The sequence below is a fragment of the Pongo abelii genome, chromosome 22 (genome assembly GCF_028885655.2).
Source record: "Pongo abelii isolate AG06213 chromosome 22, NHGRI_mPonAbe1-v2.0_pri, whole genome shotgun sequence".
NCBI classification, from domain to species: domain Eukaryota; kingdom Metazoa; phylum Chordata; class Mammalia; order Primates; family Hominidae; genus Pongo; species Pongo abelii.
The window spans coordinates 43709250-43731004 of NC_072007.2; the positions used below are offsets into that span (position 1 = coordinate 43709250).

General features: G+C 46.1%; 1 protein-coding gene across 1 annotated transcript in view; it reads left to right on the forward strand.

Annotated features, from left to right (window-relative positions):
* IFNGR2 (interferon gamma receptor 2) overlaps nt 1–21755 on the forward strand; it is a 34716-nt gene that overhangs the window by 1499 nt on the left and 11462 nt on the right. The window contains exons 2-3 of the mRNA XM_024239362.3: nt 10097–10229; nt 16684–16889. Of these exons, the coding sequence (XP_024095130.1) occupies nt 10097–10229; nt 16684–16889 (339 nt within the window). The remainder of the gene's footprint in view (nt 1–10096; nt 10230–16683; nt 16890–21755) is intronic.

Consider the following 21755-nt stretch of genomic DNA (forward strand, 5'->3'; position numbering starts at 1 on the left):
AGGCTTGGTGGCTCACGCCTGTAATCCCAGCACTTTGGGAGGTTGAGGCAGGATCATGAGGTCAGGCGTTCGAGACCAGCTTGATCAACATGGTGAAACCCCCGTCTCTGCTAAAAATACATAGCTGGGCCTGGTGGCGCCCGCCTGTAATTCCAGCTACTCAGGAGGCCGAGGCAGGAGAATCATTTGACCCTGAGAGGCGGAGGTTGCATTGAGCCGAGATCTCACCACTGCACTCCCGCCTGGGTGACAGAGCGAGACTCTGTCTCAGAAAAAAAAAAGAAAAAGGGGAAAAGACCTTAATGACAAATGTGTGGCTAGAACATTCTTGTGTATGTGTCTGCGTTTGTTTTGCTGGGTTCTTTCCCGCGGAGAGAGTGATATCATAGGTTGGACAGCCCTTAGGCAGTCTCGAGAACTTAGAAGATTCTTCCCGTTCGAAGCTATAACCTTGTGTTGTGGGTTTGTTTTTTCTACCAGCATTCCTTGCAAAGGCCCGTAAGTTCCGTATCTCCTTGATCTGGGGTTCCTTGCACTTGAGGAAATTATTAACTGCTTTTCCATGGGAGTCAGACAGATGGGTTCAAATCCTGACTCCACTTCCACTCGGCAAGTCTTGAGCAATCTGTATATGCCTCCTCCCTAGGCCTCCTCCTAATGAGAGTTGATGATTGTCCCAGTGTGGGATGAGCAGGCGAGTGACTTCATGCCAGAGAGGAGTGACTAGTGGTGATCTGTGGACGTTTGTGACTTACCTGTGATGAGTCCAGAGGTTGAAAAATGTATTTAGAAACTTTATAGTCTGACATTGCCACAACATCCAGGTGCCTGTCCATCTTGCTAATGATTAACTTTCATTGTATTCTACAAAAGTTTTGGTCTGTGTGATACGTTGCAAAATAAAAAAATAAAAAAAAGTGAGGCCGGGCTTGGTGGCTCACGCTTGTAATCCCAGCACTTTGGGAGGCTGAGGTGGGTGGATCACCTGAGGTCAGGAGTTCAAGACCAGGCTGGTCAACATGATGAAACCCCGTCTCTACCAAAAATACAAAAATTAGCGGGGCGTGGTGGTACACACCTATGTCCCAGCTACTCGGGAGGCTGAGGCAGTAGAATCACTTAAATTCAGGAGGCAGAGTTGCAGTAAGCTGAGATCACGCCACTGCACTCCAGCCTGGGCAACAAGAGCAAGACTCTATCTCAAAAAAACAAAAACAAACAAATAAAAAACTGGCTCCATCCATCCTTTGAAAAGTAGTAGCAGCTGGGCACGGTGGCTCATGCCTGTAATCTCATCACTTTGGGAGGCAGAGGTGAGCAGATCACCTGAGGTCAGAAGTTCCAGAGACCAGCGTAGCCAACATGTTAAAAACCTCTTCTTTACTAAAACTACGAAAATTACCCGGGCATGGTGGTTGGCGCCTGCAATCCCAGCTACTTGGAAGGCTGAGGCAGGAGAATCTCTTGAACCTGGGAGGGGAGGTTGCAGTGAGCCGAAATCAGGCAACTGTACTCCAGCCTGAGCGACAGAGCGAGACTCTGTCTCAAAAAAAGAAAAAAAAAAAAAAAGAAAAGTAGTAGTGCTTTAAACTAATCTCTATTTTGCAACTATTTGAACATTTTCATATTAAACAGCTTAAAAACAAACCTAATGGATATCTTCAAAAGAAACACTCTTTTAGTCAAAACACAAAGTGAAAATATTCACAATGATTATATGGCAAATGGGTGGTAGAAAGGTTTTCACACTTTCCCATAACTTACCAGTGTAATTTTGAAATTGCTTTTATGGTCAGAGAAAAAAAAAAGTGTTGGAAACTTTTTTTTTTTTTTTTTTTTATAGATAGTATCTCTCTCCATCGCCCAGGCTGCAGTGCAGTGGCATGATCACAGCTCACTGCAGCCTCAACCTCTCCGGCTCAAGCCATCCTCCCACCTCAGCCTTCTGAGTAGCTGGGACTACACGTGCACGCCATCATACCCGGCTAATTTTTGTATTTTTTTGTAGAGATGAGGTTTCACCATGTTTCCCAGGCTGGTTTTGAACTCCTGGGGTCAAGAGATCCACCCGCCTCAGCCTCCCAAAGTGCTAGGATTATAGATGTGAACCACCCAGCCTGGCTCCGGAAACAGATTTTTTAAAGGGAGACATAGTGTCTATCCCTTAGAGTTGTATAACGGTAGACTATATAAAATATGGGACCTGTGGCAATTTGTAACAATGCCCTGTTAAGTAGTGGCCGTTTGCTCTAGATAGAAAAAGGTAACCAACAGCACAAGTGTAGTAAATCAACTGACTGTTCAGTTAGTTACCTGAGTGTTGAGGAATTAAGGCTTCTATTTGTAATTGTAGCAGCTGCTGCTGACTTTTTCAGGGGATTGGATATGTACTGTGCCACATAATTTTTTATCATTATTTGCTGACTTGAACAGCCAAAGCTTCTCATATGCTTAGAGACCACCGAGAAAGTAAGTCCCCAGCAACTTAAAAACCATTGCATATGAATGTCCACTGGGTAAGTTCCTGAGTGTTCCTAATCTCAGCAAGTGAAAATAAATATCATATAGCTGGAATGCTTTTGCCACCTTTATAAACGATCATGATAGTAACATTTATTGGTCAGACGAGATGCCAAGTGCTTTATATACATTACCTCTCTTAATTTTCTCAGCCATTCTTTCGAACTAGGTTATATCTCTATTTTACTTCCTAGAAAGTCAAACCTTTCTTGATATGAAGAGCCAAATAATCTAGGTCAATAACTTGATGTCCAGTTGTTGTTGTTGTTGTTGTTGTTGTTTTTGAGATGGAGTCTCGCCCTGTCGCCCAGGTGGGAATGCGGTGGCGCGATCTCGGCTCACTGCAACCTCTGCCTCCCAGGTTCAAGCAATTCTCCTGCCTCAGCCTCCCAAGTAGCTGGGACTATAGGCACCTACCACCATGCTTTGCTAATTTTTATATTTCTAGTAGGGACGGGGTTTCACCATGTTGGCTAGGCTGGTCTCGAACTCCTGACCTCAAGTGATCCCCCCTCCCCCCTCCCCCCCCGGCCTCAGCCTCCCAAAGTGTTGGGATTACAGGCATGAGCTACCATGCCTGGCCTAGTATTTCTTGAAGAGAACAATTTCCTGGTTATGGCTGAGGAATCAGAAAATGCTTTTTTACTTCTCATCTGCAAGGTGATGGAGGTGGGATCAATGATGTTCACCTAATTGATTTTCATCATAATGTCCCCCCCCCCACAGAAAGATCCTAAAGGGTCAGTCTTTAATTATCAAGATTAAATGATTAATGTTAATTATATTTTATTTTATTATCTGTGTGTGATATGTGTTAATCAAACTATGCTGTTAAGATCCAGGATATCCTCCTAGTCTTTTTGTTTGTTTGTTTGATACAGAGTTTTGCTATTGTTGCCCAGGCTGGAGTGCAATGTCACGGTCTCGACTCACTGCAACCTCCGCCTCCTGGGTTCAAGTGATTCTCCTACCTCAGCCTCCCAAGTAACTGTGATTACAGTTGTGCACCACCACACCCGGCTAATTTTTGTATTTTTAGTAGAGACGGGGTTTCACCACGTTGGTCAGGCTGGTCTCGAACTCCTGACCTCAAGTGATCCGCCTCCCTCAACCTCCCAAAGTACTGGGATTACAGGCATGAGCCACCGCACCCAGCCCCTCCTATTCCTTAATATGCATAAAGTCTGAAATGCCTAGATCTGGGATAGATAGATCAAAGGTGTTGGGATGGGTCAGGAAGGCAGAGTTTGTTCATTCACCTCTTCACTGGTTGTTAAATGGTCCTAGTGTTTGGCCCTGAGTGTATAAAAATGATTAAGACAATGAATATAGAGAATAGTCTACTTAGAGACATTGTCAGAATGTCTGTATTACCATATGTACTATAATAGATACACATACACTATATGCCATGATTTTTCAAAGTGCTAGAATAGAAATATTTTGAAATGTTATAGGGCACTACTTGCCAGGAAGAGTTGAAGAAAGTCCAATAGAGGAAGAACAAACTGAGCTGGGTTTTGAAGCATGGAGTTTCAGATTAAAGAAAAGAAAAGGCCAGGCGTGGTGGCTCACACCTGTAATCTCAGCACTTTGGGAGGCCAAGGCAGGTGGATCACGAGGTCAGGAGTTCGAGACCAGCCTAGCCAAGATGGTGAAACCCTGTCTCTACTAAAAATACAAAAATTAGCTGGGCACGGTGGCGGGCGCCTGTAATCCCAGCTACTCGGGAGGCTGAGTCAGGAGAATCGCTTGAACCCAGGAGGTGGAAGTTACAGTGAGCCTAGATAGTGCCACTACACTCTAGCTTGGGTGACAGAACAAGACTCTGTCTTAAAAAAAAAAAAAAAAAAGGCCGGGGGAAGAGGAAGAAGAAGAGGCTGGGCTCAGTGGCTCACGCCTGTAATCCCAGCACTTTGGGAGGCCAAGGCAGGCAGATCACGAGGTCAGGAGATCGAGACCATCCTGGCTAATAGGGTGAAACCTCGTCTCTACTAAAAACAAAAAATTAGCTGGGCATGGTGGCAGGTGCCTGTAATCCCAGCTACTCGGGAGGCTGAGGCATGGGAATCGCTTGAACCTGGGAGGTGGAGGTTGCAGTGAGCCAAGATCGCACCACTGTGACACTGCACTCCAGCCTGGGGGACAGAGTGAGACTATGTCTCAAAAGAAAAAAAAGAAGAAATATGCAAAATTATGTAGGTCCAAAATAAAATAGGATAGAGTTTATGGTATTTCAGGGAGTGGTGGTGATTGGTCTGGGATAAGATCTTGAAGGATTTTCAGTTTACTCAAGTCTGAACTCTACCCTCTATGCCAGGAATTGGCAAAGTTTTTCTGTAAAGAACTAGACAGTATGCACTCAGATGGTTACAGAAGTTTGATTAAATGGCTGATTTCTGAATTAGGTATGGCATTTGAGATTCTCCCTAGGGAGAGTGCTCAGGTCATGCTTATATGTGAAAATGTGTCATTATTTTTTCCTCTTGCTCTCACACATGTCCCTTGGTTTCCGAAGCTGAAGTTTTGAAAATGAAATTTTGACAGTTGAGCCAAAATGCCCTCTATAAGCATGTGTATTTCCTTCTTTAAAGAATTCCCTCTCAGGAATAAGAACAATTGTTCTCTAATGTATTGTAAGACTTGGGGTTCGACCATTAAAGCATTAGTCCAGTTCAATAAGCTTCATTTTTTTCGTTGGTAGCAGGGTCCATTTTATGGGAGAACATACCAGTAAGTTCCTTGCCTTTGGGGAAGTTGAAGTTTATTAAAAGCAGTTACAGATATATTACAGATGTATTATACAGGAGGTTTCTCAAGAGGCAAGAAGGTTCAGCAAGTTCATTGTCTTAATTACAGTAATTTTTTTTTTTTTTTTTTGAGACAGAGTCTCTCTCTGTCACCCAAGCTGGAGTGCAGTGGTGCAATCTTGGCTCACTGCAGCCTCCACCTCCTGGGTTCAAGTAAATTCTCTGCTGCAGCCTCCTGAGTAGCTTGGATTATAGATACCCACCACCATGCCTGGCTAATTTTTATATTTTTAGTAAAGATGGGGTTTCACCATCTTGGCCAGGCTGGTCTTGAACTCCTGACCTCATGATCCACCCACCTCAGCCTCCCAAAGTGCTGAGATTACAGGCATGAGCCATGCAGCTAGCCTACAAAATTTTTTTTTTTTTTTTGAGGCAGAGTCTCGCTCTATCGCCCAAGCTGGAGTGCAGTGGCGTGATCTCAGCTCATTGCAACCTCCACCTGCCAGGTTCAAATGATTCTTGTGCTTCAGCCTCCCAAGTAGCTGGAATTGCAGGTGTGCACCACTATGCCTGGCTAATTGTTGTATTTTTAGTAGAGACGGGGTTTCGCCATGTTGGCCAGGCTGGTCTCAAACTCCCGAACTCAGGTGATCCGCCCACCTCAGCCTCCCAAAGTGCCAGGATTACAGGTGTGAGCAACCACACCCATCCAATTAGAATAACTTTTTACATGTTGTGTTTTTAAAATTCATAACTCATAATCTAAAATTTATGCTCAGCACAGCTAACTTTGGAGACATACCAAGAATGGCGCAATGATTCAGCAGCTATTCATGGTAAGACGAGAACAGCTAGGTGTAACCTAATGAAACCTGCATCTCACAACCACGGCTCCTTCTCCCCAGCCTTCCAGCCCTGGTGTTTCCCATCAGGGGCCATGTGGCCTGGAACACAGAGGCTGGGCTGCCCAAGGACAGGCCCCCTGACCTGCAAAAAGGACAGTCTTATCACAGATGTGCAATCCTTGGCACTTCCCTGTGGCGTCTGCAGTTCTGAGACTGATTTTATTCTATAAATGTGAAAAGATAGGGGATGATAGGAAACTCGGATATAAGGCTGAACAATGTTACTTGGGCCATCTCTTACACCTCAGTGAAACGGCAAATGAAGGAAGTGGAAGGCTGGCGTGGCAACCCCGACTTATACAGTGATGCCCTTTTGCTGTTCCACGTGTCGCTTGGGGTGGAAGCCCTTCCTTGTCCCCTCGCCCCCCACCCCGGAGCCCTTTGGTGCTTCCTTTCTCAACTGAATGCTTAGATTGGGGAACTAGAGATGCCTGGAAAGGGAGTTCAGGAAGAAGAGACTATTCCTGTTGGTTCCTCCCCAGAGATGGGAGATAGTGAACAGGCTTGTGGAGGGCAGAATAATGGTCCCCAAAGATGTCCACGTCCTCATCCTCAGAGTCTGTGAACCTGAGAATGTGCTGCCTGACATACAAAAGGGACTTTGCAGATGTGAGTAAGTTAAGAGTCCTGATGTGGGGAGATTGTCTTGCCTTGTTGGGCCAGGTAGCCTTATACTATCACAGGGTCCCCAAAAGATGGAGCAGAGGCAGAAGATTCAGTACCAGAGAGACAAGAAGGGTGCGGCCAACCTTGCTGGAGGAAGGTGCCCTGAGCCAAAGAATGGGACTGGCCTCTAGAAGCTGAGAAAGGCAAGGAAATGGATTCTCCCTGGAGGTTCAAGAAGGACCCCAGCCCTGCTGATAACTTGACTTTAGTTAGTGAGACTGACTTTAAACTTCTGACCAGCGGAACTATAAGAAAATAAATTTAGATGGGATTTTTATTTATTTATTTATTTTTAGAGATGGGGGGGTCTCGCTATGTTGGCCAGGCTAGAGTGCAATGATTATTCACAGGCATGATCATAGCGCATGCACTACAGCCTGGAACTCCTGGGCTCCAGTGATCCTCCCGCCTCAGCCCCTTGAGCAGCTGGGACTACAGGTGCACTCCAGCACGCCCAGCTAAATCTGGGTTGTGTGGAGTCACTAGGTTAGTGATAATGTGTTACAGTGATAAGAAGAACCTAATAAAGGAAATAAAAGGAGTTGTCAGATTCTTTGAATGCCCAACCCTAAGCAGGCACTCACCCTGTTCCCAGAAAGAGCTGGGTCCAGCTGCGTTTTCTCATGGCCCAATAACAAGAAGCAGACAAACTAGGAAGAAAGAGAATTTATTGCTGTAACAGGAAGGTCGGAGATAATCCCACCAGACCAACTCAAAGTGTTTGATTTTCTTAGTGCTTACATAGGTTTGGGTTATGTGCCTATGCGCGGTATTGCGCTAAGTCTATGAGTAACTAATTTTGTTTCAACTAGAAAGTCAGAGGCCAAAAAAGTACTTTCTAAGTCTAATCAAGCTGTGAGGTCCCCAGTACCTTCAAGGCCTGTCTCCTAAATTCTATTTAATGAGGACTGTGGTACCAGAGTGTTTATTTATTTATTTTTGAGACGGAGTGCCGCTCTGTCGCCCAGGCTGGAGCGCAGTGGCGCAATCTTGGCTTGCTGCAACCTCTGCTTCCCGGGTTCAAGCGATTCTCCTGCCTCAGCCTCCCAAGTCGCTGGGACTACAGGTGTGTGCCACCATGCCTGGCTAATTTTTCTATTTTTAGTAGAGACAGGGTTTCACCGTGTTGGCCAGGCTGGCCTCGAACTCCTGACCTCAGGTGATCCGCCACCTCAGCGTCCCAAAGTGCTGGGATTTCAGGCATGAGCCACTGTGCCCGGCCAGGAGTGTTTATTTCTATCTTATCTCATTTACAGTTTGGTCCGGAGAGCTGCCTTAGACTCTCCAATAAATCTATTCAAACAGCTGCCTCTGTTACCTTGACTTGCTCCAGGTTTGGAAGAAGCCTGTGTAGGATCTGTGTTTCATTTCTGGCTTTGATGTCTGGGCGTCAGTTTCCCTGGGGTTAATTATTAGCTTAATGTGAAGGCAGCGTTGTGGAAATTTCTCTGCATAGTTCGGGTGCTATTCAGATCTGTCTGTGTGACTGTCATGCAGGCCTGTCTGTGTGACTGTGAGGGAGCGTTGACCTGCCACCACCCCCCTCTGGAAGCATCCAGTCCCCAGCTGGCTTTGGGCATTGCTAGGTCGTAGCAGCCACAGCACACCTGGTGGGCCTGCCTCTCGCCACGCAGCTTTACCTGTCTGCCTTCGGCCCAGGATGTCATGAGGCCTGCTGTGTGTCAGAAGTGTTGTTAGCTGGTTGGATGAAGGTCACCCAGAGCTCATAGGTGTGGAGGGGAGGGGTATCCTATAACTAAACAAATGGCCGCAGACTTGGCAATTCATCTTTCAGAAGAAGAGCCAGTGGTCAGGCTGTCAGCTGATCTCTTTGAGGTTGGGCACATTTACCGAAAATATGTGGCTTGAATTTCCTGCTTTGAATTTTGGAACAGCATGTTTTTCAAACCTTTCTTCCACCTTCTGGGCATTTCTTATTAATCTTTTTGGTCAAAAGCCTTATCTTGATTATGTTTTCTTTCTAAGACAAAAGGCTCCCTGTGAAGTATCTGCTTGGGGAAGGGAGGAGTTGTGAGTTTCTTCCAGGTCCCCCAAAGGCTCCCTGTGAAGTACCTGGTTGGGGAAGGGAGAAGTTGTGGTTGTTTCTTCCAGGTCACCCCAAAGAGAGGGATTCTGATATTGGTGTTGTTTCCAGGGGAGTATATTCTTTCTCTGCTTATTGCCCTCTAACCTTTTTTTTTTTTTTTTCTTTTTTTGAGACAGAGTCTCTCTCTGTCGCCCAGGCTGAAGTGCAATGGTGCGATCTCAGCTCCCTGCAACCTCTGCCTCCTGGGTTCAAGCGATTCTCCTGCCTCAGCCTCCCGAGTAACTGGGATTACAGGCGCTCACCACCGCACCTGGCTAACTTTTATATTTTTAGTAGAGACAGAGTTTCGCCATGTTGGCCACACTGGTCTCAAACTCCTGACCTCAAGTGATCTGCCTTCCTTGGCCTCCCACAGTGCTGGGATTATAGGTGTGAGCCACTGAGCTCGGGCCGTATCGTCCTCTAACTTTAATGTGTGTGAGAAGCAGCTGGAAAGCTTGTTTAAAATGCAGATTTCCTGGGGGCCTCGGGACCTGCATTTTAACCAGCACCCCAGTGATTGTGATGCTGGGGGTCCTTGAAAGACACAACTCTGATGGTGCCCAGAAGTCGGCGCTCCTTGCCCTCCCCGGCAGCTTGGGCTTTGTGTACCTGATTTAGGGTGTTTGTGTGTTTGTGCGTATGTAGTGTGTGCGTGTGTGCACATATTTGTGGACATTTACCAGACACTTCCTTGGTACTAAATCTGAACCTAACGCGTGTCACATGATCACCACTTTAATCTTTGCCACAGCCCTGTGGGTGTATCATTATTGACCCCTTATTCCTGAAAAAGAAAACTCATGCTCAGACAGGTGAAGTGACCTGCCCCGAGCCTAATGCATTTACTAATGGTAGAACTGGGACCCCAGTCCGGCCAGACTCCAGGGCCCAGGACCTGTTCATAACAACTGGGACCTGCAGGTGGAAAGGCTGCCCCAGGCGCCTCTTTTCTTTTTGTGCTGCCTGTACCAGTAGGGCCATCTTTGTAGCCAAAAGTTGGGGGTGTGGGGCCATGCCCAGGGAGACCTGATAATGCCATTTCTGCACTTTGACAAAAACTGAGTTGTATGATGACTTAGGTAATGTGCATTGAAACATTTTTGTAATTATTTCCCTCTCTCTCCTCCCTTCCCCCTCTCTTCTTTTTCTCTGTCCCCCTCAAGACCCTCTTTCCCAGCTGCCCGCTCCTCAGCACCCGAAGATTCGCCTGTACAACGCAGAGCAGGTCCTGAGTTGGGAGCCAGTGGCCCTGAGCAATAGCACGAGGCCTGTTGTCTACCAAGTGCAGTTTAAATAGTAAGCTGGTAATTCTGTTACTATGGATCCTTGCTGGGAGCTGTGGGGGCATCGTGCAGAACCCTAGGGCCACATACTAATTCCTGCCTCTGTGCAGGGTTTGTTATGAAACCCGTGGGAAACACGTCGTTCTTGGAGCTCGTAAAATCTCTGTGGACGGAGGTTTCACAGCCTCCCGCTCATCTGAAGGCTTAAACTACACTGGCGGTCAGGACTCCGCTGTCTAACCACGTGGGTTCTTGCTTTGGTGGAAAGTTTATTCTTTCGCTGGTTTCGGGAGGAAGGTTGTAAAAATAGGCTTCCGCCATGGAAGAGCAGGAGGCAGCTTTTAGTCTTCATCTTCGGGCTTAAAAATCGGATTGATTCAACCTTATAGACCAAATATGGCCTGATCAGAAATTTGTTTGGTTAATTACAATGAATTCTGAGTTTCTCAACTGGTTTTCCATTTTGCATATTATCCTGGCTCTTTCATCTGTCTCTTGCCTCTTCAAGCTTTTGCAGAATTGGCCATCACTTGATTTGCAATATAAATACATATAGAAAGAGGGCAAAGTCCACATCCTTTGTTATTTTTTGTTTACGTTGTTAAGTAGGTTAATTGAAGAGTAAGGTGAAGTTATTGGCTAAGTCATTTTGTACTATTTGGTAAACCAAATGTAAAGACATGATGATGTCCAGTCCTTGTGAGATGGGATTGGTTCACATGTGTTCACCTGATGCTGTTTGCAGAATCAATTAGCATAGCCCTTTCAAAGAGGAATTCTACCAGACATTTGAAGTCATGGAAATGTCCATAGTAGTTTTCCTGTGTGTGTGTGTGTGTGTGTGTGTGCACGTGCATGTGTGTGTCTGTTTGTTGTTGTTTTGAAACAGAGTTTCCCTCTATCGCCCAGGCTGGAGGGCAATGGCATGATCTCAGCTCACTGCAACTTCCACCTCCCGGGTTCAAGTGATTCTTAAGCCTCCTGAGTAGCTGGGACTACAGGCAGGAACTACCACGGCTGGCTAATAGGTATATTTTTAGTAGAGATGGGATTTTGCCATGTTGGCCAGGCTGGTCTCAAATTCCTGGCCTCAACCTCAAGTGATCTGCCTGTCTGGGCCTCCCAAAGTGCTGGGATTGTAGGCGTGAGCCACCGTGCCCAGCCTTCATAGTAGTTTTATCCTACACAGATAATTCAACTCCGTATCAAAAAAAAGAGAGACAAAAACTATAATCATGAAGAGATACATGTAAGTGTATATTCATATCCGTCAGTAGGAAAGTGACAAATTGTAGGCTGCTAACTTACCCTTGAACACTAAACCACAGACAGCCACTAGAAAGGATAATTAGATGTCATCTGGTAGAAATTGCAACTCTGTCAACTTTGGCATGTATTTGTATTTTTTATTTCTTATTTTTGTTACTTAAAAAAATGTTTTATTCACTTTTATACTGAAAAGTTGCAAGTGGTGTGTATTTATTGTCAAGAATAGAAAGGGGCTGATCACGGTGGCTCACACCTGTAAAAGAATAGAAAAGTAGGCCAGGCATGGTGGCTCACGCCTGTAATCCCAGCACTTTGGGAGGCCGAGATGGGTGGATCACGAGGTGAGGAGATCAAGACCATCCTGGCTAACATGGTGAAACCCTGTCTCTACTAAAAATACAAAAAATTAGCTGGGTGTGGTGGCGGGCGCTTGTAGTCCCAGCTACTTGGGAGGCTGAGGCAGGAGAATGGCGTGAACCCTGGAGGCAGAGCTTGCAGTGAGCCGAGATCGTGCCACTGCACTCCAGGCTGGGTGACAGAGCGAGACTCCATCTCAAAAAAGAAAAGAAAAGAATAGAAAAGTAATGTGGAAAAATGACAGGCAATTGAGTTGTTAGAGGAGTAGGTTTCCAGGTAACTTGTTTTTCTTTTTTTTTTTTTTTTTCTGAGACAAAGTCTCTGTCGCCCAGGCTGGAATGCAGTGGCACGATCTTGGCTCACTCGACCTCCAACTCCCAGGTTCAAGCAATTCTTATACCTCAGCCTTCTGTGTAGCTGGGATTACAAGTGTGCACCACCCCACCCGGTTCAGATAATTTCTTATTCTTTTTTTTTTTTTTTTGAGACAAGATCTCACTCTGTCCCCCAGGCTGGAGTGCAGTGGCATGATCATGGCTCAATGCAGCCTCAACTTCCTGGGCTCAAGAGATCCTCCCACTTCAGCCTCCCGAGTAGCTGGGACTGTGGGCGCACACCACTGTACCCAGCTAATTTTTAATTTTTTGAAGAGATGGGGTTTTGCCATGTTGCCCAGGCTGGCCTCGAACTCCTGGGCTCAAGTGATCCACCCACCTCAACCTCCCAAAGTGCTGGGATTACAGGCATGAGCCATCACACCGGCCTTTCTTATTCGTTTTTAAATGTCCGTTGTAACAGTAGTTGCTTAATAGAAACAGGTGCTAAACTGAGGTTTGAGAGTTATCTCTAAATCACATTGATCTGTTCCTCCAGTAGTTCTAAATTACGAACATTAAGTCACCTGTAATTAATGGAGCAATCCACCAGAACACGCTACACAATTTGCAAGACCCAGTGCAAAATGAAAATGTGAGACTCTTTATTTAAAAAGTAAAGAATTTCAAGATGGCAACCGCAGAGCATCAAATGAAGTGCCTTTCTAAGAACGGGCTTGATGTGAGCGCACAGGTCACATGTCATGAAGTTGGCCCTACCCTCAGCATTCAGCAAACGTTATACCCTAGAGCTAAACAAGAAGCTTGTTGTGAGAGTCACAGCTGATGTATTGACTTAGCCTTGACAGCTGATTTATGGGCTCCTCAGCCTTGAACAAGGAAGTACATTTACTGGTTTTCAGAGGAGATGCTTCTAAAAATAGGATAAAACGTTACTGCATTTTAAAAAAAAAAACCTTTGATAGAGTTTCATATGATAAACTAACCTGTTTCACTCTGTCTTCTTTTCAAAAAGCATTTTGTAGATATTTTCTCAGGGATAAAGGTTGGTTTTATTTTTTATTTTTATTTATTTATTCATTTATTTTGAGACAGAGTCTCGCTCTGTCATCCAGGCTGGAGTGCAGTGGTGTGATCTCAGCTGACTGCAACTTTCAGCTTACTGCAACCTCCGGCTCACTGCAACCTCCACCTCCCGGGTTCAAGCGATTCTCCTGCCTCAGACTCCTGAGTAGCTGGGATTACAGGCACCCGCCACTACGCCCGGCTGATTTTTATATTTTTAGTAGAGACAGCTTTTCACCATGTTGGCCAGGCTGGTCTTGAATTCCTGACCTCAGGTGATCCGCCCACCTAGCCACCCAAAGTGCTGGAATTATAGGTGTAAGCCACCACGCCCGGCCTAGAGGTTGGTTTTAGTAAAAGAAACATAGGTTAGGGTACATGTGAATGTTCCTGTTAGATAAAGGTGAAATTGAGGATGATTTTCTTTTTCAGTTTGTAGATTTGATAATGGAAGAGGGCCTTTGCATTTGTTTTTAGATACTTTGTTTTAGATACAAACATGTGTTTGGGACTTTTTATTAGTTTTGAGGCTTGTGAGACTTAAATTTCCACCCTGTTTCTCTACAATAAAGCATTGCTGTGATTAAAAATGAAGATGCCTTTGTTTTTTGACAGTCAGAGTAGCAAGACCAAAATTACATGGAGCACTTGATGGGAGAATTTCAAGTCTAAATCGTGGGTAGCAGACAGTGGCTGCAGGCTATTTGGCTCCCAGTGTTTAATTTTTTTTTCTTCAATTTGTTGCCAACATTAAGAAATCCGGACTTTTCACTTAGAAAAAAATAATAATAAATAACAGGAAAAAAAAACCCAATCCTGATTCCAGTTTTTCTTGAAAATGCAGACAGTCGGGCAGCAAGGCCCCTTCCAGATCACACCTCCTGGTCTACTGCCAGCCCCTCTCTCAGACCTGCCCAGCCCTGTCTTCTCAAACATTTGTTTTTCATTTTCTTCTGATTTTAATAGCAATCCATGTTCTTTATAGAAAATCTGGACAATCTAGAAAAGTAGAAAAAATAAAATAACCTGTTGTTCTATACTCTAAGAATAATCACTATTCTCATTATTTTATTTTACTTTTATCTTATTTATTTATTTATTTGAGACAGAGTCTTACTCTGTTGCCCAGGCTGGACTGCAGTAGCATGATCTCAGCTCACTGAAACCTCCGCTGCCTGGGTTCAAGTGATTCTCCTGCCTCAGCCTTCCAAGTAGCTGGGATTACAGGCGCCCGCCACCATGCCTGGCTAATTTTTTTGTATTTTTAGTAGAGATGTGGTTTCATCATGTTAGCTAGGCTGGTTTTGAACTCCTGACCTGAAGTGATCTGCCCGCCTCAGCCTCCCAAAGTGCTGGGATTACAGGTATGAGCCACTGCACCCGGCCATTATTCTCATTTTAGACTTTTTTTCTAAATTCGTTCTCTTGTTTGAAAATGTGTGTGTGTGTAAACCAAACCAGACTGGGGTCACACTTCTGGGGTCTATTTCCTTTTTTTATTTTAATTTGATGTAGTTAAATGTGAGCATTTCTTCATGTAATTATTTCTGTGTGGACATTGTATGTTTCATTATGTGACATATCACATGTGCTGTATTTAACTTTTCCCCACTCATGGGTGTAGACAGTTGGCAGCTTGTGCCTGTCCTAAGTCATATCATCGTACATGAATCATATCTGGTTATTTTCTTACACTTCTAGAAGAGAGGTTGCTGGGTCAAAGGGGATGGACTTACTTAACGTTTTTGTGAGTGACCTCACAAAGGCTGGGCATAGCTCTTGAGTCCCAGGGACAGGCTGAGCCCCGGCAGTGGCAGGGGTGTTGGGGAGCAGGCCCCGCACTGCATTTGAAGAAGAGCCGTGCATGTTGCTCTTGGAGGAGGAGGAGCGGGGCGGTTAGAGGGTCTTTAGGTATTTGTCTACCTTGAAAAAGAAATCACTCACCTCTTCCAGAGCACACCCCTCACCCCCGACCTGAGAGGGGAGGCTCATGGTTTGCGATCCCTCTCCCCATCAGGGTCTGTCACCCTGGGGCTGGGTAGTAGGTATCTATGGCGGGTGTCTTCATGGAAGCCCTGGCCACGCATCTTGAAGTGGCTTTCATCTTGTCCCTTGCAACTTAAACGGAAGATGCATCTTGGAGAGGGTCGGAGGTACAGTTAGAAGCATGTGTGGTATGTGAAAGCCGGTGGCCGTGGGGATACAGAGGGGTCTCCAGTCTCGTCTCCTGTCTCCCATGGCTTTGCTTTCTGGGCCATAGTTGCTGTTGTGGGGGACACTGTCCACTGCCCCTACTCAGGCTCCCAGCAGCCACCGTCTTGGCCTTTCTGAAGTCTGTCACCTAAGGCAAAGAGGTCAGAGCTGGGGACTAGAGTCCCACGTGGGAGTGTGGCATTGGGACTCTGGGAAAGCCACTGTCATTCACAAGGATGTGTGACCATGTATTTGGCAAGGTTTTCATATGGGTGAGACAAATCCTCTTTAAATGGGCAGCTATGGGTGGAAAGAAACTCCGCACCAGCAGGAAGCAGGAGTGGAGTTTGTATTAACACAGTTCCATTCCCAAAACATAGGCTACAGAGAGTGAGTTTGAAGTATTAAAATCAGTTATGGGATGGAATGGGAGAAAATATTTGCAAATCATATATCTGACAAGGGACTTGTATCCAGAATAGATAACGAACTCTTACAATTCAACAATTAAAAGACAAATAACCCAATTAAAAACCACAGCTGGGCACAGGGGATCACGCCTGTAATCCCAGCACTTTGGGAGGCCAAGGCAAGAGGATTACTTGAGTCTAGGAGTTCAAGACCAGCCTGGGCAACAAGGAGAGACCCCAGCTCTACAAAGAAATTAAAAATAAAAATAACATTAGCAGCTGAGCACAGTGGCTCACGCTTGTAATTTCAGCACTTTGGGAGGCCGAGGTGGGCAGATCACATGAGGCCAGGAGTTTGAGACCAGCCTGATCAACATGGTAAAACCCCGTTTCTACTAAAAATATAAAAATTAACCAGGCATGATGGTGCATGCCTGTAATCCCAGCACATTGGGAGGCCAAGGCAGGTGGATCACTGGAGGTCAGGAGTTCGAGACCTGCCTGGCCAACATGGTGACATCCTGGCTCTACTAAAAATACAAAAATTAGCTGGGTGTGGTGGTTCACACCTGTAGTTCCAGCTACTTGGGAGGCTGAGGCACAAGAATCACTTGAACCCAGGAGGTGGAGGTTGCTGTGAGCCGAGATTGCGCTACTGCACTCCAACCTGGGTGACAGAGCAAAACTTCATCTCAAAAAAAGGGGGGGGGGGAGGAACCATATGGTATATATAAATTGTATCTCAATAAACCTGTGTTTTGAACAAAAGCTCTGGGGAAACTATTACACATGAAACAGAGAGAATTCTGTGAATTGAAATCCTTTTTTTCCTTCCCAGCACCGACAGTAAATGGTTCATGGCCGACATCATGTCCATAGGGGTGAATTGTACACAGATCACAACAACAGAGTGTGACTTCACTGCCGCCACTTCCTCAGCAGGCTTCCCAATGGATTTCAATGTCACTCTACGCCTTCGAGCTGAGCTGGGAGCACTCCATTCTGCCTGGGTGACAATGCCTTGGTTTCAACACTATCGGAATGGTAAGAGAACTTGGGTGTAGAACTTCCTTTACACTTTCCAGGTTTTCTTCACTTGCAGTATCGACTCCACACAGCTCTGTCCTGCATCTCACCCTAAATGACCAGCAGACAAATGGGTAGGACGGTCAAACCCACACTCTGACCTTGGAGGCTGATGCTAAGGGAGTGTGATTTGCTAAACCAGGGGTTGGCCAACTACAGCCTGCAGGCCAAATCTGGCCCACCACTTGTTTTTGTAAATAAAGTTTTATTGGAACACACAGTTACATCCATCTTTTATTGTGTCTATGGCTGCTTTCACACTAAAATGGTAGAGTAGTTGCAATAGCAACTGTTGAGCCTGCAAAGTCTAAATTTACTGCGGCTCTTTACTGAAAAAGTTTGCCAACCTCATGCTAGAAGGGATGCTAGCATATCTCTCTGATCACCCTCACTTCTTCTGGTGCAACTTCGTTTATGTTGCAGAATAGGCACCTTGAATGGTGCCTAGCATGTAGTAGGTATTCAGTAAATATTTGTTGAATGACTGAGTGAACAAATGTGTCCCCAGATATTGGAAGGAGACAGAAGAACCCTCAGATTCCAGTTCCTACATTTGTTCCTCCAGTAATTCATTTGTCACATAGTCAGCCATGCCAGATGTTTCTTCCGTGTCTGGTTTATGCACACACAGCGCATGAAACTTACGTGGATCTTGATTTAGACAAATTAATGTAGAAGACAATTGAGGAAATGTGATCACCATCTAGATATTTGATATATAATGAACAACTTTATTGTTGACTTATTTTCAGTGTTATAATGGTGTTTTGGTTATGATTTTTAAAGGGGGAGGTGGTCTGGTTAAGATGTTAAAGTTTATGTTATGTGTATTTTACCACAATAAAAAATTGGGGGAATAAAAAGAGTTCCTGCCGGGCGCAGTGGCTCACGCCTGTAATCCCAGCACTTTGGGAGGCCGAGGCAGGCAGATCACTTGAGGTCAGGAGTTCGAGACCAGCCTGGCCAACATGGTGAAACCCCATCTCTACTAAAAATACAAAAATTAGCTGGATGTGGTGGTGCATACCTGTAATCCCAGCTACTCGGGAGGCTGAGGCAGGAGAATCGCTTGAACCCGGGAGGCGGAGGTTGCAGTGAGCCAAGATCACATCACTGCACTCCAGCCTGGGCGACAGAGCAAGACCCTGTCTCAAAAAAAAAATAAAAAATAAAAATAAAGTGTTCCTATATTTCAGAGGTACATATTAACATATTTGCAGATGAAATGATGTGATGGCTGAGATTTGTTCAAAGAAATCAAATAGGCTGGGCACGGTGGCTCACACCTGTAATCCCAGCAGTTTGGGAGGCCAAAGTGGCAGGTGGATCACCTGAGATCTGGAGTTTGAGACCAGCCTGGCCAACATGGTGAGGCCCCATCTCTACTAAACATACAAAGAATTAGCCGGGCGTGGTGGCAGGCGCCTGTAATCCCAGCTACTTGGGAGGCTGAGGCAGGAGAATCACTTGAACTAGGGAGGCAGAGGTTGTGGTGAGCTGAGACTGCACCATTGCACTCCAGCCTGGGCAACAAGAGTGAAACTCCATCTCAAAAAAAAAAAAAAAAAAGCAAAATAATCCAAAGAACAGGAGGGACAAGGACAAAGCTTCCAGGCATAGAAGAAACAAAATTGGCCATAAGTTGACAGTTGATTCAGTTGGGTAATGAGTACATGAGTGTTTGTTAATGATCTTCTCTCTACATTTTTTTTTTTTTTTTTAAGACGGAGTCTGTCTCTGTTGCCCAGGCTAGAGTGCAGTGGCGCAATCTTGGCTCACCGCAAGCTCCGCCTCCCGGGTTCACACCATTCTCCTGCCTCAGCCTCCCAAGTAGCTGGGACTACAGGCGCCCGCCACCACACCCGGCTAATTTTGTATTTTTAGTAGAGACGGGGTTTCACCATGTTAGCCAGGATGGTCTTGATCTCCTGACCTCATGATCTGCCCGCCTTGGCCTCCCAAAGTGCTGGGATTACAGGCGTGAGCCACCACGCCCGGCCGATCTTCTCTCCACTTTCTATGTGTTTGAAATTTTCTGTAATAAAAAGTTTGTTGTTGTTTTTTGTTTTTGTTTTTGTTTTGAGATGGAGTCTTGCACTGTCGCCCAGGCTGGAGTGCAGTGGCGCAATCTCGGCTCACTGCAAGCTCTGCCTCCCGGGTTCAAGTGATTCTCCCTCCTCAGCCTCCCAAGTAGCTGGGACTACAGGCGCACGCCACCATGCCTGTCTAATTTTTTGTATTTTTAGTAGAGATGGGATTTCACTATGTTGTCCAGGCTGGCCTCTAACTCCTGACCTCGTGATCCACCCATCTCAGCCTCCCAAAGTGCTGGGATTACAGGCGTGAGAGCCACTGTGCCCAGCCAATAAAAAGTTTTTTAGAGAGGGTCATGCCTGTAATCTTAGCCCATTGGGAGGCTGAGGTGGGAGGATCGCTTGAGCTCAGGAGTTCAAGATGAGCCTGGGGAACATAGCAAGATCCCATCTCTATTTTTTTTGTTTTGTTTTGTTTTGTTTTAAATCAGTGGTTTGTGCTAGGTGCTGTGAGGGACAGAAACAGAGAAGACAGGGCAGTCCTGCTGGCTCCTCATCTGCTGTGGACAAGCCATTTGTCCTTGGGTGCCAAACCACCCTCCATTTGAGCTATAAAGTGTCAAATAAGTGGGAATTAGGAGTATGCAAAGAAGTAATGATGGCTGGGCGCAGTGGCTCACCCCTGCAATCCCAGCACTTTGGGAAGCTGAGGCACGCAGATCATCTGTGGTCAGGAGTTCGAGACCAGTCTGGCCAACATGGTGAAACCCCATCTCTACTAAAAATACAAAAGTTAGCAGGGTATGATGGCACACGACTGTAATCCCAGCTACTTGGAAGACTGAGGCAGGAGAATCTCTTGAACCTGGGAGGTGGAGGTTGCAGTGAGCCAAGATCACACCATTGCACTCCAGCCTGGGTGACAGAGCGAGGCTCTGTCATTTAAAAAAAAAAAAAAAAAAAGGAATGATACTTACCACCACTGCCCAGGGATCAAGAGAAGGTACCAGAAGCAGGATGTATCGTGAAAGTGGGTCCGGCGCCAGCCAGCTGCCACTCCCGGCCGGAGTCAAACACCCATGTTTCTGTTAGTTACTGGCTGGGTTGCTGTTCTCTGCCCTCGTGCTTGAAAAGCTTGACACAGTGGTGGTCTCACGTCACACCTGCCACTTTCACCTCTGCTGGTGGCATTAGAATCAGTAATGGATATGAAGGTGGTTTACCAAGTGGAGGAGTGAGATGGTGGTTGGAGGGGGCGGGCTTTAGCATCACCCCCTCCTGGGTTCATATCCCAACTCTGCGATTTATTGGCTGTGTTACTTTGGGCAAGTAGTGTCACTTCCTGTCTTCCGTTTCCTCATCCAAGAAATGGGGATAACCTTATTTGGTTTTTTGTTTTGTTTTGTTTTGTTTTTTGAGACAGCCTCACTCTGCCCAGGCTGGAGTGCAGTGGAGTGATCTCAGCTCACTGCAGCCTCCGTCTCCAGGTTTAAGTGATTCTCGTGCCTCAGCCTCCCCAGTAGCTAGGATTACTGGCATGGGCCACCACACCCCAGTTAATTTTGGTTTTGTTTTTGTGAGATGGAGTTTCATTCCTGTCACCCAGGCTGGAGTGCAGTGGCCCGATCTCGGCTCACTGCAACCTCCGCCTCTCAGGTTCAAGCGATTCTCCTGCCTCAGCCTCCTGAGTAGCTGGGATTACCGGCATGCACCACCATGCCCAGCTAATTTTTGTATTTTTAGTAGAAACGGCATTTCCCCATGTTGGCCAGGCTGGTCTTGAACTCCTGACCTCAAGTGATCCGCCCACCTCAGCCTCCCAAAGTGCTGGGATTACAGGTATGAGTCACCATGCCCAGCCCGGGATACCCTTATTTGGCAGTGACACTGATCGTGAGAGGCTTCGTGGAAAGGCCATTTACCTGGAGGCTCCACACATTGTCGTCCAGTGTTCCCTGGATCCAGCCTTCCTCCAGTGCTGTGAGAGGAGGCAGATTGTTCTCCCCTCTAGATGAGGTTTACTGGGTTCATGTCAGATTCCAGACCGGGACTCTCTTCAGAAGGGCAGGTCTGAGCCCTGTGCTTTCAGCCGTGCAGTGGCCAGCTGTGGCTGGTGTCCACACTCCCACGTGCTAATGGAGATGCCCAAAGAATGTGTCCTACAGCCAGGCCCTGCAGGTGCTTCTGCAACACGCTTCTGCAACACGCTTCTGCACGCTCTGCTCACTTAGCTGGGACAAGGGAAGCTGGAGAAAGTGTGTGCTGGCGTCCCTGGGCAGGCTGAGTGGAAGAGCATTTTGTCACTAGCAGTCAATCCACGAACATCACTGTGGCTGGTGGTGGGCCAGGCCTGACCCCACTTCTGCCACTGGGAGTTGTCTGGACTTACCACCTCCACCAGAACAAATGAGGGGGCACAACTACAAACTCAGCAGTTCTTTTGCACAGAGAGAAGCTTGGCCAGATCATACACCTAACCCTCACCAACCTGGAGTGCCCAGGGGAGAGAATCCAGCCCCGCTGTTGTGAACACACAGTGACAGGATTGTCTCCTTGTGTAAAATGTGCAGACATTGGTCTCTTAGAACTTTGAGGACCCAACCTGTACTTTGATCTGAGTTTCTCTAGTGAATTATACAGTGTGCATGCTTACTTAATAAATGCTTGATAACCCCTCATTGATAGCACATCATGAGTCACAGTCCTAGCCTGACCTGTGAATTAATGTGAAAGGCCTGAACAAATAGACTTACATGGCAACACTTCTCAGTTATTGTGTTTAAATATAGTA